This window comes from Ptychodera flava, chromosome 10, assembly GCF_041260155.1.
Source record: "Ptychodera flava strain L36383 chromosome 10, AS_Pfla_20210202, whole genome shotgun sequence".
NCBI classification, from domain to species: domain Eukaryota; kingdom Metazoa; phylum Hemichordata; class Enteropneusta; family Ptychoderidae; genus Ptychodera; species Ptychodera flava.
Genome location: NC_091937.1, coordinates 43,827,663 through 43,845,409, shown reverse-complemented (window position 1 = coordinate 43,845,409; position 17,747 = coordinate 43,827,663). Strand labels below are relative to the sequence as shown.

The following is a 17,747-nucleotide window of genomic DNA, read 5'->3' as shown; positions in this document are numbered from 1 at the left end:
TATTAAGTATATTTAATCGCCACGGTAAATATAAGTTAAAAACTGAAACTTTGCAATGAATGTCTACGGGTAACACAAGGGACCAGTGAAGTAACGTAGAGGACCACTCCAGGTAACATAGAGGACCACTCAATGTAAGTCTATGGGTAACGTAGAGGACCAGTTAGGTAACATAAGGACCACTCCAGGTAACATAGAGGACCAAGTGGTCCTCTATGTTACCTGGAGTGGTCCTTTACGTTACCTCAAGTGGTCCTCTATGTTACCTGAAGTGGTCCTCTATGTTACCCATAGACAGTGCATGCTAAAATCTAAAGCAAAACAGTGCCTTGTTTGTGCCTCCCTTGTTTACTTATTTGCACAGTTATGACAATGGTTCTTCTATGTGGTATAGCAGAGATATTGGTTTGTTCAAAACAAGTATCGCCTATTAAATCAAGCGATGGTAAATGGGTCAAATAGTCAAGACTTTCTATGTCAATTGGAATACGCTCAGCATATTTTGCGTTGTTTATGGCAGTGTTGTTTGTTTATTTGTAGAGGTTTTTTCTTTGATGTTCTAGTATATTATCAAATTGATACTTATCTTTCTAAAAGTGGTTACTGCTTTGAAATCAATGCACCGGAAGTGGGTGCATTTAGCTCTTAAATATAGCATACCAAAACACTACTTTTTCATGCACTGATTCTGAGTCACCATTGGTTTAACTACATATTTTGTGACACTACTGTTTCCTTTGTTGTACAGTTTTTTATTCACATTTTCCGCAGGTTATAGCACGGCTATCGGCCTATTCAAAACAGGAAACATTTTTGAAATCGGACTCTTTTAAGTACGTATAAGATCGTTTCAAAACAAATAGAAGATTTTTGCAAGAAAAGTCGAAAAAACACATTTTCTGGGCTAAGTTCGAGACGCTGCTGTTTGTTTGTTTGTTTATTTCTGAATTTGACTCTCCGGTATGTTATTTGTGTGTTTACGGTCTTTGAAAAACAGTAAACATTTTTAAGATTAAGTCTTGTTAAGTCTGTCAAAGAGTGTGACAAACTTTACATGAAAACGTCAGATTTTGGAACGTGATAACACTTATACCGTGTTGACTGTACTTTATTTTGACCACGCCCATTTGTTTGTTTTTGCATATTTTGTTTTGGTTCTTCAATATATTATAGCCCAGACATTTGTCTTTGTAAAACAGGAAACACTTAAGAAATTGAAACATAGTAAGTATGTCAACTAATGTTGCAAACTTTTGTTAAAAAACGAGATTTTTGCATTGACCGTCGAATACACTTTGTTTAGTCACCTTTCTTTAGACCACTCCTGTTTGTGTATTTGTGCATTTTTGACTTTGATATTTCAGCAAATTATAGAATTTTCTATTGCAATTCTAAAGCTGGTTACCAATTTTCAATTAACGTACATCCAGTTTAAACCCTAACCTCCTAAAGATAGCATACCCTGACCCATTTTGTGCTTCCTGAGGCTGTGTCACAACCGATTTTAGTAGAAACTTTGCGACAACCGCTGTTTGCTATTGTGTACAGTTTGGATCTCCTAATTTTAATATACTATAGCAGAGATGTTGGTCTTTGTAAAACAAGAACCATTTCTGAAATATATGTATGTTAAATGTTTCAATACCGGTACAAACTTTGGTTAAAATTCGAATTTTTTTTTATTTATCGGACTTTCTTTATGCCACGCCTGTTTGTTTACTTGTTTATTAGTGAGCTTGATTCTTTTGTATGATGAAATATGAATTAAATGCTTTGTAAAACTGAAAACACTTTTAAAATTGAATAACGTTAAGTGTGTCAAATGATGTTTCAAAACTTATATATGCAAAATACCTTGGTTATTGAATATGACCATTTCCACTGGACTTTGTTTGGGCCACGCCCATTTGTTTATTTTTACAGATTTGACTTTAAATCGTCAATATGTTATAGCAGAGATCTACGTCTTTCTAAAAAAGGTGTACCTATAAAATTGAACGACTTTAAATACGTAACTAATGGTCCGAAACTTACTTAAAAATCCCACATTTTTTCCCCATAGGATTACATGGCAAAAAATGGAAAAATTACTTTGACATTGCTCTGTTTGTTCCGCTCCAGTTTGTTTATTTCTTCATTTATAACCTTGAATCTTTGATATGTTATAGTAGAGATGTTTGCTTTTTCAAAACAGGTTGCACTTTGAAGATTGAACGCGATTTAGTAGGTTTTTGGTGGTCGTCCTCTAGCCTAAAACTTTCCTAAAACCCGACTTTTCGCCCCATAGGTTAACATAGGACGACAAGGAAAGAACCACAAGTGGGAGACATTGCATTGGTTGCAAGTAGGTTTTTTACCCTTACCGTCCATAACTTATCTGAAAACCCGAACTTACTTGTAATCTGTTATAGGCTTTAGAAAAGAGAAGATAATAATCATAAAATCTAACACTTACCTAAAGTACATCATACTTACCTTTATTTCCTCACCAGGCTTTAGAAAAGAGAGGATAAAAATCATAAATCTAACACTTACCCAAAGTACATCATACTTACCTTTATTTCCTCACCAGGCTTTAGAAAAGAGAGGATAAAAATCATAAAATCTAACACTTACCTAAAGTACATCATACTTACCTTTATTTCCTCACCATGCTTTAGAAAGAGAGGATAAAATCATAAAATCTAATACTTACCTAAAGTACATATACTTACCTTTATTTCCTCACCACGCATTGCAAACTTTAAACGAGAATGTTCTTTCTTTTTGCAGCCGTTGAAATTTCCCTTGTTCGTTGATTACTGTGCATGTGTCAACAGATAGCCAATCCAAGTGCTGAGTTTTGAATATCTCCAGTTACTTAGAAAGGCCACCTATTGGACAGCACCAATTTTTATTTATTTCAAAAAAATAACAACACTTTTGAAAGAAAACTTTTTAACTCAAGCAGTCCGTCTATATCTTCTTACTTATAACTTCTGGCTCTTTCTAATGGTGGTACGCACACGATCAATGATTTGCTTTTTTGTGAAGCCCTTCATTTCTTGATAAAACCCTGTGTTCACTTCGAGCTCACGCTGCACATCAGCCATCTTGATAACCCCTAATACGATCTCTCTGTGAAAGGTTTCTTCTATCAGCTTTCTCTGTAATGGGTTAAAAGCTCGTCTGCTTTTCTTCGAAGCCTGAGTGGTAACAGCAAGTAAAATAAGTAAGACAGTTATCACACACACACACACACACACACACACACCACACACACACACAAAACAAACAAACACACACACACATATACTTATATACATAAATATATATATATATATATATATATATAATATATATATATATATATAGCTATATATATATATATGTTCACAAATATGTAAAAAGTACACTTACCTGACTTGCTTGACTGCAGATGCTCTGCTCGTCGCTTTCACTATCAAGGTGAATTCTTCTCTTCCTGGAACTTGCTTGCTCTGAGCCTCTGGCATCTTGTCACCGGCAGTGGTCACCGACTCACTCCTCTCTCCTTGAACTCGGACGCTCTGAGACTCTGACATCTTGTCACCGGCAGTGGTCACCGACTCACTCCTCTCTCTTTGAACTTGGACGCTCTGAGACTCTGGCATCTTGTCACCGGCAGTGGTCACCGACTCACTCCTCTCTCCTTGAACTTGGACACTCTGAGACTCTGGCATCTCGTCACCGGCAGTGGTCACCGACTCACTCCTCTCTCCTTGAACTTGGACTCTCTGAGACTCTGGCATCTCGGCACCGGCAGTGGTCACCGACTCACTCCTCTCTCCTTGAACTTGGACTCTCTGAGACTCTGGCATCTCGGCACCGGCAGTGGTCACCGACTCACTCCTCTCTCCTTGAACTTGGACGCTCTGAGACTCTGGCATCTTGTCACCGGTAGTGGTCACCGACTCACTCCTCTCTCCTTGAACTTGGACGCTCTGAGCCTCTGGCATCTCGGCACCGGCAGTGGTCACTGACTCACTCCTCTCTCCTTGAACTTGGACGCTCTGAGACTCTGGCATCTTGTCACCGGTAGTGGTCACCGACTCACTCCTCTCTCCTTGAACTTGGACACTCTGAGACTCTGGCATCTTGTCGCCGTCAGTGGTCACCGACTCACTCCTCTCTCCTTGAACTTGGACGCTCTGAGACTCGGCATCTCGGCACCGGCAGTGGTCACCGCACTCACTCCTCTCTCCTTGAACTTGGACACTCTGAGACTCTGGCATCTCGTCACCGGCAGTGGTCACCGACTCACTCCTCTCTCCTTGAACTTGGACGCTCTGAGACTCTGGCATCTTGTCACCGTCAGTGGTCACCGACTCACTCCTCTCTCCTTGAACTTGGACGCTCTGAGACTCTGGCATCTGTTGTCTTTCATCATCTCCTACTGCAGGCTGTATGATGTTATCCTCCTTGCCGGCGTCAATACTGCCACAAGCAGTATTGTTCTGCTCGTCTTCCTGTATGTCTTCCGACAAGTCCAGCATGTGTATATCCTCGTCGCTTGACTCTTCGTTGGGATCGACGTAGGGCCTAATAATAAAATGAGGAAAATGAGGATGATTTGGCACATGTTTGATGCTTGCAGGAATAACGCTTGCTACTGTACTGATCGAGTCTGCAGCTTCGATGTCCTGTCGTGAGAAAGTTGAGCTAGGCATCTTTTTAGCGCCAACTGCCTTTTTTTTGTCGGCTAGTTTCTCTTTGGCTACTAGTTCTGCCCTGAGCTCTTTTGTTGCCGAGCGAAGCGACTTGCGCTGACTCTTTCACCCCTTTAGTCAGGGCATAGTATGCGCGTTGCGTTTTTTCACTGTGAGACATATGGCTGGCCAGAGGCTGTGCCATATCAGGCCTGCCTTCAAGGACGTGGGTGACGGTAGACTTTCTGACAATAGTTGTTGAAAGCTCTTTCTCGCTGATACCAGCGGTACGCCAGGCAGCCTTTAGTACTTTTGCAAAGGTACTAGAGTCATGGGAAAGCCAGTATACAACCTCAATAGAGGGCTGTCCGGACTGTTCCCACCTGGGCTGCGGGGCAGTATCTTGTTAACATAGATAGAGAGCTGTTTATGGAGAGTGGTAGAAATTACCACTCTTGCCGGCCCAGCACTATCAGATGTTTTGTGGTGGCCCACAGTCATGACGTAATCGCCGTCAATGTTGGCTGCTCTGCGAAAGTCACCGACGGTCATATTTACATATGTGCCAGTCCTCTGCGCATTATCTAAAACTATTTGCAGCATTAAGTGGCTGTTTAAAATTCCAAATGTTGCCTTTGGAATGCAGGCGGTGCCCTCATCTGTGTCGTAGTGTACCAGCAGCTTGTTGGCTGTGGTTGCCATCTTACATGTTTCGTACGCCAGAAATTCAGCAGGTGTCAACAGCTTATGCTGTTGCTCCTCCTGAAAAATGGAGAGGCGGCGTCTTGCAGCTTTTTTTAGGGCCCCCGCCCATCGTTTACACTGTTGCATCATGATGGTAGAGTTTTTCAGCAGGCCCTGGTGCTCAGCAAGCATGAACTGGTAAAATGTTGCGAGAGAATATAAATATGAACGGAGGGATGTCGCCTCGAGTGTCTCTGATTTGTTTTCAAAGAAAGCTCTGACATTTGCTCTGTCGTCGAGGCGACTCACCCCTCCTACATATTTAGCTACCGTAGCAGCCTGACTGCTATGCTGCTTGGCAGTTTTCTCGTTTTTCTTTCCCCCATCAATCCCCATCAGCCATACCTTAAACCCAGTAAACAGTTGTTTGCCTGAAGTACTGGGTACCGTCGCTACATTTCGAATTTCCTCCACTCTTGTCTCAGTTGTTTGCCCCTCCTCAGTGTTAGGAGTGCCTCCCACATCTGCTGCCATTGCAGTTTCTCTTTCCCCTGTCTGAGAACAAGCCCTTGCTTGCATTAACAGGGAAGACTCCTGCTTGGCATCGCGGGCAGCCTTCCCGAGGTAGTTTTGATATCTTGAACTGGTGCTGTCTAGCCCGTGTACATTGGTCAGGTGGTGGTCCAGCCTTTTGACTTTTGAAAAACAAAAGTCAAACGGGCAAACTTTGTACAACCTGCCCGACCCTGGACTCTGCCCTAAAGAGGCACTACGTTCTTTTGATTGATTTTTTTTGAACAAATCATATTTGTTCCTTGCGGCAGCATCGGTTAACTTGTGCCATTGCACATAGTGCCTCTTTAGGTTAAACACTGTCAACTTACAATCAGGGCAGATCAGTTTTTTTCTTTTTTTCCCTTGGTGGTTTTTGGGATACCTCTTTTTCGTTTTGCTGTTTTGCAAACTTGTCTTACTTGGAATGAGTTGGCCTGGACTGAGGTGAGTTCCCAACGTTAGTTTGGGTGTTATCAGTCTTGTCAGTTTGACTACCCTCAGTCCCTTGACCCTGGGAAACAGGGTGCCTGGACTGAGGTGAGTCCCCAACGTTGTTTGGGTGTTATCAGTCTTGTCAGTTTGACTACCCTCAGTCCCCTGACCCTGGAAACAGGGTGCCTGGACTGAGGTGAGTCCCCAACGTTAGTTTGGGTGTTATCAGTCTTGTCAGTTTGACTACCCTCAGTCCCCTGACCCTGGGAAACAGGGTGCCTGGACTGAGGTGAGTCCCCGACGTTAGTTTGGGTGTTATCAGTCTTGTCAGTTTGACTACCCTCAGTCCCTTGACCCTGGTACACAGGGTGCCTGGACTGAGGTGAGTCCCCGACGTTAGTTTGGGTGTTATCAGTCTTGTCAGTTTGACTACCCTCAGTCCCCTGACCCTGGTACACAGGGTGCCTGGACTGAGGTGAGTCCTCAACGTTAGTTTGGGTGTTATCAGTCTTGTGCAGTTTGACTACCCTCAGTCCCCTGACCCTGGGAAACAGGGTGCCTGGACTGAGGTGAGTCCCCAACGTTAGTTTGGGTGTTATCAGTCTTGTCAGTTTGACTACCCTCAGTCCCCTGACCCTGGTACACAGGGTGCCCGGACTGAGGTTCGTCATTTCCAGAGCGTTTTTTCTCTTTTGGTATAAAAAACCATAACCTTCTTCTTCACTCCCGAAACTTTCATCGGAGGATGAAGGAACATAGCTAGAATCTAACACAGAGTCATCAAAGACTCATTACTGTCAGAAGAGAACAAATCAGGGCTCTCAGACATGCTTGATCGTTGGTCGTATAAGCAAAATGTGAGCTAAAAAAAGTTGGATTATTATTGGAGGTGAGATATACCGAACTTGTGCTGAGAAGACAGTTGGATTATTATTGGAGGTGAGATATACCGAACTTGTGCTGAGAAGACAGTTAAAGGTTAGGGAGCATAACCACCATCTTAGGTACAAGATGGCGGCTATTGAAAGCGCCTGTATATATGCGGTAATATTACAACTTTTATAAGGGTTACAGAAACCCCCACGATGCATTGCGATTACAAATTTGATATTTGCAGGCGTATTTGTGAGTCATTGTCAAAATTAACGATGGCAACTCTTTTATCTTAATATTTTCAAACATTCTATGAAGTTAAATTTTAAAATTTCACTTAATTTCAATTGTTTCCTTGAATTTTGGCTTTTTGCATATCATTAGTTCACAAAAATAGCGCCTAGCGCCATGCTCCATTGAAACAGTGCTTTGCTTGTACCACGCCTGTTTCTTTGTTTATAAAGATACAAACTTAGTTCTTCAATATATTATAGCAGAGATGTAGGCCTTTGCAAAACAGGTTGCATTTTGAAGACCAGGTAATAATAAGTATGTTTGTTTACGTTTTAAAGTTACATGAAAATCCCGACTTTTCGCCCCATAGCATAACATAGGATTAAAAAAAGATCACAAGCGGGGTGACATTGCATTGGTTGCAAGTAGATTTTTTACCCTTTCCGTTATAGCAGGACAACGAAACTTTTATGACTATATGACAGAATACTAATCTTGAAAATTGATAAAAGTCCGACGCAAAAAGGTCAAAGGTCAAGGTCATACCTGGTTGACCCGACATTTATATATAGTAATGTCGGACTTGTAAAAAATCTTCGAATATCTAGTTTTTTTGCACTTGTATACTTTAAATTACATATAGATGAGCAAATCCTGTCATTTACAGCACTCTCACATTATTTGAAATGAAAATATGAAGTGTTTGTAATAGTCGCAAATTTTCCGATTTTTGCTCTATAGGTTAACATAAGATAAAAACGAAAGAATCACAAGTGGGAGACATTGCATTGGTTGCAAGTAGATTTTTTACCTTTACCGTTATAGCAGGACATCGAAACTTTTATGACTATATGACAGAATACTAATCTTGAAAATTGATAAAAGTCCGACGCAAAAAGGTCAAAGGTCAAGGTCTTACCTGGTTGACCCGACATTTATATATAGTAATGTCGGACTTGTATAAAATCTTCGAATATCTATTTTTTTGCACTTGTATACTTTAAATTACATATAGATGAGCAAATCCTGTCATTTACAGCACTCTCACATTATTTGAAATGAAAATATGAAGTGTTTGTAATAGTCGCAAGTTTTCCGATTTTTGCTCCATAGTTACATAAGATAAAAAGGAAAGAATCACAAGCGGGAGACATTGCATTGGTTGCAAGTAGATTTTTTACCCTTACCGTTATAGCAGGACAGCGAAACTTTTATGACTATATGACAGAATACTAATCTTGAAAATTGATAAAAGTCCGACGCAAAAAGGTCAAAGGTCAAGGTCATAACTTGTTGACCCGACATTTATATATAGTAATGTCGGACTTATATAAAATCTTCGAATATCTAGTTTTTTGCACTTGCATACTTTAAATTACATATAGATGAGCAAATCCTGTCATTTACAGCACTCTCACATTATTTGAAATGAAAATATGAAGTGTTTGTAATAGTCGCAATTTACCGATTTTTGCTCTATAGGTTAACATAAGATAAAAACGAAAGAATCACAAGTGGGAGACCTTGCATTGGTTGCAAGTAGGTTTTTTACCCTTACCGTTATAGCAGGACAGCAAAATTTTTATGACTATATGACAGAATACTAATCTTGAAAACTGATAAAGTCCGACGCAAAAAGGTCAAAGGTCAAGGTCATACCTGGTTGACCCGAGGTTATCTGAAAACCCGAACTTACTTGTTATCTGTTATAGGTTTCAGAAAAGAGAGGATAAAATCATAAAACTAATACTTACCTAAAGTACATACACTTACCTTTATTTCCTCACAACGCATTGCAAACTTTAAACGAGAATGTCCTTTCTTTTTGCAGCCGTTGAACTTTCCCTTGTTCGTTGATTACTGTGCATGTGTCAACAGATAGCCAATCCAAGTGCTGAGTTTCGAATATCTCCAGTTACTTAGAAAGGCCACCTATTGGACAGCACCAATTTTTATTGATTTCGAAAAAATAACAAAACTTTTGAAAGAAAGATCTTTAACTCAAACAATATCTTTTTTTTTCTGTATACGTCTACTTATTCTTTCTGTGTCTCTTAACACACACATAGTTATATGCATAATATATGTGTGTGTGTGTGTGTGTAAATATCTATTCTTCTCTTTCTTAAAAGTTGGATGCTCTGAGCCTCTGGCATCTCGGCACCCGGAAAGGTCATCAACTCAATTCTCTCTCCCTTGGAACTTGGTCGCTTTGACCAAGAGAGAGAGGTTAAAGAGTTTAAACCCATTATTTTAGGTAGAAGATGACAATTATAGAAAGCGCCTATATATATTCGGTAATATTACAACGTTTATAAGGGTTACAGAAACCCCCACGATGCATTGCGATTACAAATATGATATTTGCAGGCGTACTTGTGAGTCATTGTCAAAATAACGATGGCAACTATTTTATTTTAATGTTTACAAACATTCTATGAAGTTAAATTTTAAAATTTCACTTAATTTCAATTGTTTCCTTGAATTTTGGCTTTTTGCATATCATTATTTCAAAAAATAGACGCCTAGCGCCATGCTCCCATTGAAACAGTGCTTTGCTTGTGCCACGCCTGTTTCTTTGTTTATAAAGATACAAACTTAGTTCTTCAATATATTATAGCAGAGAAGTAGGCCTTTGCAAAACAGGTTGCATTTTGAAGACCAGGTAATAATAAGTATGTTTGTTTACGTTTTAAAGTTACATGAAAATCCCGACTTTTCGCCCCATAGCATAACATAGGATTAAAAAAAGATCACAAGCGGGGTGACATTGCATTGGTTGCAAGTAGATTTTTTACTCCTTCCGTTATAGCAGGACAGCGAAACTTTTATGACTATATGACAGATTACTAATCTTGAAAATTGATAAAAGTCCGACGCAAAAAGGTCAAAGGTCAAGGCCATACCTGGTTGACCCGACATTAATATATAGTAATGTCGGACTTATACAAAATCTTCGAATCTCTGATTTTTTGCACTTGTATACTTTAAATTACATGTAGATGAGCAAATCCTGTCATTTACAGCACTCTCACATTATTTAAATGAAAATATGAAGTGTTTGTAATAGTCGCAAATTTACGGATTTTTGCTCCATAGGTTAACATAGGATAAAACGAAAGAATCATCTAACTTGCATAATGACACTAACCTTTCTGGCAAGGTTTAAAATTCGGCATTGTTTTTCATGTTAGGGATACGACAAAGCTATAAAACTTACACTCAAGTTATATAATGATATTATAAACCCCAGGAAAAAAAATAAAGGTCAAAGGTCAAAGTTCATAAAGTCTATCATATATGTGACTTTGGAAGATTTTATAGTGCCTTAAAGTTCAATTTCTGATTTTATCCACCAATATGACCTTTCAAACGTCTAAACTTACATTTCCTGCTATTTTCAGATATATCCCATAATATTAAGTGGAAACACCAAACCCTTAAGTTTCGATGGTAAAGCCACTTTCATTAAAATTTCGGTATTGTGTTGAGTTTATGCCTGCAGTTTAACAAACGTGATGATTATCGCAACAAAACTTCTACACGTAAAAGTCAAATATATTACACATGTTGTATAAACAAATCTATGCAAAGGTCAAAGGTCAATGAAACTGCCATTCGTTAAACATTCAAATTTACCTACGCAGAGAACTTATATTTTGCTATCGATTTTTGTATTTTTTTCACCTAAATCTATTTAAGCATATTCATATAAAAACACTGCACAAGTTACAACTCATTCCCATCATGCAAAATCAAAATGGCTGTCGCTTAAATTTAGGTGTGTTAAAACTTGGTTTTCGCATTTGACCACATGTAGGCCATTTCCACAAGACTTTGTTTATGCCACGCCCATTTGTTTATTTTTGCATATTTTGTTTTGGTTCTTCAATATATTATGGCCAAGACATTTGACTTTGCAAAACAGGAAACACTTGAAAAATTAAAGCATGATAAGTATGTCAATTAGTGTTGCAAACTTTGGTTAAAAAAGCGAGATTTTGCGTTGACCGTAGAATACACTTTGTTTACTCGCCTTTCTTTAGACCACTCCTGTTTGTTTTTTTTGTTTGTTGGTGAGCTTGAATCTTATGTAGAGTAAGGTATAGATCACATCATTTGTAAAACTGAAAACACTTTTAAAATTGGACAATGTTAAGTGTGTCAAATGATTTTTCAAACTTATATGTGCAAAATTCCTTGGTTATTGAATATGACCATTCCACTGGACTTTGTTTGGGCCACGCCCATTTGTTTATTTTTACATATTTGACTTTAAATCGTCAATATGTTATAGCAGAGATCTACGTCTTTCTAAAACAGGGTGCACTTATAGTAGCTTAAACATAGTTATTAATTAGAGAAAAACAAAGAAAAGTTAAGTGTTGTGGCGGCCATATTGGATTTATGCAAATGAGGAATATTTCTATGACGACAAAATATGTCCATCAACATCCAAAACGAGGTAAACAAGCTAAAAAAACTGTATCAAAATTATGTTTAGCCACATATTTTAAGTAGTAACCATCTATCAGCTACAATTTTATACCCATGAGCCCCTTTACATTTATGCAAATTAGGCACTGTTGCATCCCTTAGATTTTATTATACTTTTAGTATGTTATTTCTAAGACCTTTCCAAAATGCATAGTGAAGAAATAATTTCTGTTGCAATTAGTCCTAGGTTGACCCCTTTTTTGGCTTAGATTGACTGGACCATATCGTATCATATCAAAAAAGGCTCTTACAGATGCAAATGTATCCTGGGTAAGAGAAGAAAGACAAAACTGTAGTAAGAGTTCTAATATTGCTTTTTATATATAGGCTCGTTTTGAAACCGCCATCTTGCGATTGCATATTAAAATATATGACAGTTTGCTTGTACACAACCTTAAATACACATCAAACATTACCTGTAACTAAAAGTACTAAAGCTACTATTTCTTACGTTTTTTTTATCTTTCTCAATCTTTATTGAATTTTACAGCTTGCTATAAAATCTTATAATGTTCATGTTCTTTTGATGTTCATGTTATAACATATCTTATAATTTTGCATTTGTATTCTGTATGTCATTCAAGCGTTGTGAACCAAAATGGGAGACTTTCCTGTCGGAATGATTCATGTAGACGTGGAAGACTTGGCAAATGTACTGGAATTCATCCAGACTATTGATGGAGATGTTTTGGAAATGAACTCAGTTATTCTGTTTTTCAACATGGAGACATTTGCTGAAGTATTATATTGGTCATGGCACAATGGTATAGACTTTCATGCCTATTTAGTGTTTCCGGGTAGTGATATTTTACTGGTTTGAAACATTTGAGTTTGTATTGTTTTGTATTATTTCTAATGTATGTATGTATGTATGTATGTATGTATGTATGTATGTATGTATGTATGTATGTATGTATGTATGTATGTATGTATGTATGTATGTATGTATGTATGTATTGTGGTTAATATATTTGTATTTATGATTTCCCACAGATTTCTATGACTGACCAGGAACCAGTTACTGTGGCCCTCGGAAAAACAACTGTTTAAGACCAGCGTTGACTTTGATTATTTTGTATTTTGTATTTTTAAATTTAATGTAGTGTTATAATTGTTCTGTCTAAATCAATAAAAATTATGAAAATAAGATGACGTAAAGTGTGTCAAACAATATCGTAAACTCATACAGAAAAGGTGTTGTATTTTCACATGAAACAATAAGTACCATGCGGACATTACTTTGTACCGCTGTTGTTTGTTTATTTGCGCAGCAGTGTGTGTGTGCGTATGTATGTATGAATGTATGTATGTATGTAGGTATGTATGTATGTATGTATGTATGTATGTATGTATGTATGTATGTATGTATGTATGTATGTATGTATGTATGTATGTATGTATGTATGTATGTATGTATGTATGTATGTATGTATGTATGTATGTATGTATGTATGTATGTATGTATGTATGTATGTATGTATGTATGTATGTCTGTCTGTCTGTCTGTCTGTCTGTCTGTCTGTCTGTCTGTCTGTCTGTATGTATGTATGTATGTATGTATGTATGTATGTATGTGTGTAAATATGTATGTATGTATGTAGGTATGTATGTGTGTGTGTGTATGTATGTATGTATGTATGTATGTATGTATGTATGTATGTTATGTATGTATGTATGTATGTATGTATGTATGTATGTATGTATGTATGTATGTATGTATGTATGTATGTATGTATGTATGTATGTATGTATGTATGTATGTATGTATGTATGTATGTATGTATGTATGTATGTATATATTTATGTATGTATGTATGTATGTATGTATGTATGTATGTATGTATGTATGTATGTATGTATGTATGTATGTATGTATGTATGTGTGTATGTATGTATGTATGTAGTTTTTCATGTTAGCGTTATACCAAAGCTTCAAACTTTCACTAAAAATATAAAAAATTCTACCGACCGACCTTACCAAAAAAAATTGAGGTCAAAGGTCAAAGGTCAAAAGTCTAGCATACATGTGACTTTGCGAGGACTTTATAGTACCTTAATGTTCAAGTTCGAATTTTTTCCACCAATATGACCTTCCGGACGTCTAAACTTACATTTCCTGTCATTTTCAGATATATCCCATAATATTAAGTGGAAACACCTAACCCTTAATTTTCGAAGGTAAAGGGACTTTCATTGAAATTTCGGTATAGTGTTGAGTTATGGCTGCAAAAAATCAAATAAGAGTAGTATCGCAACAAAACTTGTATACATAGTAGCCAGATTAATTACAAATGAGATATTAAAAAATCTGGGTCAAAGGTCAAAGGTCAATGAAACTTCCATACGTGAAACATGCAAGTATTTCTACGTGTAGAACTTATATTTTACTATCGATTTTTAGATTTATTTCACATAAATCTAATTTATCATATTCATATAAGCCACTGCACAAGTTAGAACTCATTCCCATCATGCAAAGTTAAAATGGCTGTCGCTTGAACTTAGGTATGTGAAAACATGCCCGAATTTGATAGTGTGATTTGACTACCTGTTAGGGTTAGGTTCACAGTTCACGTGAACGATAAGATATTTCAATGAAAAGTAACAAAATGACAACTTAGTAATTGTTGTTTACAATATGCAAATTTGGAGGTCAAAGGTCAAATATCAAAAAAAGTACAGAACACGGAACTTTGTCAAATTAGTACTACGAAACTTACATTTGTACATCGATTTTAGTCAAAATTTTAATCTTCGTCTCAAAATTGTATCAATTGAAGTTCACTGAGCAAATTTTGAGTTATTCCCGTCATGCAAAGTTGAATTTTCAGAACCTTGAATTTTGGTGTCCTAACAAGTGCACGAATTTTCATTTGCAATGAATGTCTATGGGTAACACAAGGGACCAGTGAAGTAACGTAGAGGACCACTCCAGGTAACATAGAGGACCACTCAATGTAAGTCTATGGGTAACATAGAGGACCAGTTAGGTAACATAGAGGACCACTCCAGGTAACATAGAGGACCAAGTGGTCCTCTATGTTACCTGGAGTGGTCCTTTACGTTACCTCAAGTGGTCCTCTATGTTACCTGAAGTGGTCCTCTATGTTACCCATAGACTTACATTGAGTGGTCCTTTATGTTACCTGAAGTGGTCCTCTATGTTACCCATAGACATTGCATGCTAAAATCTGAAGCAAAACAGTGCCTTGTTTGTGCCTCCCTTGTTTACTTATTTGCACAGTTATGACAACGGTTCTTCTATGTGATATAGCAGAGATATTGGTTTGTTCAAAACAAGTATCGCTCATTAAATCAAGCGATGGTAAATGGGTCAAATAGTCAAGACTTTCTATGTCAATTGGAATACGCTCAGCATATTTTGCGTTGTTTATGGCAGTGTTGTTTGTTTATTTGTTGAGTTTTGTCTTTGATGTTCTAGTATATTATCAAATTGATACTTATCTTCTAAAAGTGGTTACTGCTTTGAAATCATTGCACCGGAAGTGGGTGCATTTAGCTCCTAAATATAGAATACCCAAACACTACTTTTTCATGCATTGAGTCTAAGTCACCATTGTTTTAACTACTTATTTTGTGACACAACTGTTTCCTTTGTTGTACAGTTTTTTATTCATATTTTCTGCAGGTTATAGCACGTTTATTGGGCTATTCAAAACAGGAAACATTTTTGAAATCGGACTATTTTAAGTACGTATAAGATCGTTTCAAAAGAAATAGAAGATTTTTGCAAGAAAAGTCGAAAAAACACGTTTTCTTGGCTAAGTTTGAGACGCTGCTGTTTGTTTGTTTGTTTATTTCTGAATTTGACTCTCGGGTATGTTATTTGTGTGTTTACGGTCTTTTGAAAATAGTAAACATTTTTAAGATTAATACATGTTAAGTTTGTCAAACAGTGTGACAACTTTACATGAAAAACGTCAGCTTTTGGAACGTGATGACACTTAAACCGTGTTGACTGCACTTTGTTTGGACCACGCCCATTTGTTTGTTTTTGCATATTTTATTTTGGTTCTTCAATATTTTATAGCCAAGACATTTGTCTTTGTAAAACAGGAAACACTTAAGAAATTGAAGCATAGTAAGTATGTCAACTAATGTTGCAAACTTTTGTTAAAAAACGAGATTTTTGCATTGACCGTAGAATACACTTTGTTTAGTCACCTTTCTTTAGACCACTCCTGTTTGTGTATTTGTGCAGTTTTGACTTTGATATCTCAGCAAATTATAGACCCTTCTATTGCAATTCTTAAGCTGGTTACCAATTTTCAATTAACGTACATCCAGTTTTAACCCTCACCTCCTAAAGATAGCATACCCTGACCCATTTTTTGCTTCCTGAGGCTGAGTCACAACCGATTTTAGTAGAAACTTTGCGACACCGCTGTTTGCTATTGTGTACAGTTTGCATCTCGTAATTTTAACATGCTATAGCAGAGATGTTGGTCTTTGTGAAACAAGAACCACGTTTGAAATATTTTTATGTTAAGTGTTTCAAATACCGGTACAAACTTTGGTTAAGATTCGACTTTTTTTGTTTATCTGACTTTGTTTATGCCACGCCTGTTTGTTTACTTGTTTATTAGTGAGCTTGAAAATTATTTACAATAAAGTACGGATAAAATCCTTTGTAAAACTGAAAACACATTTAAAATTGGACAATGTTAAGTGTGTCAAATGATTTTCAAACTTTATATACAAAATACCTTATTTATTGCATTGGACCACATGTAGCCCATTTCCATTGGACTTTGTTTGTGCCACGCCCATTTGTTTATTTTTACAGATTTGACTTTAAATCGTCAATATGTTATAACAGAGATCTTGGTCTATACAAAAAAGGGTGCACTTATAAAATTGAACCACTTTAAGTACGTAAATAATGGTCCCAAACTTATCTAAAAATCCGACATTTTTCCCCCATAGGATTACATGGCAAAAAAATGGAAAAATTACTTGGACATTGCTTTGTTTGTTCCCCTTTAGTATGTTTATTTGTTTATTTATAACCCTGAATCTTTCATATGTTATAGTAAAGATGTCGGTCTTTATAAAACAGGTTGCATTTTGAAGATTGAACGCCATTTAGTAGGTTTTTGGTGGTCGTCCTCTAGCCTTAAACTTTCCAAAACCCGACTTTTCGCCCCATAGGTTAACATAGGATAAAACGAAAGAATCACAAGTGGGGTGACATAGCATTGGTTGCAAGTAGATTTTTTACCCTTCCCGTTATAGCAGGACATCGAAACTTTCATGACAAGTTGAGAGAATACAGATCTTGATAATTAATAAACGTCCGACGCAAAAAGGTCAAAGTTCAAGGTCATACCAGGTTGACCCGACAAAAAATATAGTAATGTCGGACTTATACAAAATCTTCGAATTTCTAGATTTTTGCACTTGTATTCTTTAAATTACATAGAGATGAGCAGATCCTGTCATTTTCAGCACTCTCCCATCATTTAAAGTGAAAATATGAAGTGTTTGTAATAGTCGCAAACTTAGCTAAAATCCGACATTTTTATCCCGTAGGTTAACACGGCGAAAAAACGAGAAAATCGCTTTGACAGTACTTTGTTTGTTCAACTGCTGTTTATTTGTTTGTACAACTATAACCTCAGTTCTTCAATATGTTGAGGCAGAGATGTTGGCCTTGTCATAACATGTTGAAATTTGAAGATCGAAGTCTATTTAGTGTGTTTGTAGTGGTCGCAAATTTACCTATATTTGTTCCATAGGTTAACATAGGATAAAAACGAAAGAATCACCTAATTTGCATAATAA

The 17,747-nt window shown here is 37.1% G+C and overlaps 1 protein-coding gene across 1 annotated transcript in view; it reads right to left on the bottom strand.

Annotated features, from left to right (window-relative positions):
• Nucleotides 1-2,477: 2,477 nt before the first annotated feature.
• The window catches only part of LOC139141680 (mucin-22-like), a 33,276-nt gene continuing 18,006 nt past the window's right edge, over nucleotides 2,478-17,747 (bottom strand). The window contains exons 3-6 of the mRNA XM_070711264.1: nucleotides 6,457-7,104; nucleotides 5,020-6,046; nucleotides 3,400-4,560; nucleotides 2,478-2,493 (exon numbers count right to left, since the gene is read on the bottom strand). Of these exons, the coding sequence (XP_070567365.1) occupies nucleotides 2,478-2,493; nucleotides 3,400-4,560; nucleotides 5,020-6,046; nucleotides 6,457-7,104 (2,852 nt within the window). The remainder of the gene's footprint in view (nucleotides 2,494-3,399; nucleotides 4,561-5,019; nucleotides 6,047-6,456; nucleotides 7,105-17,747) is intronic.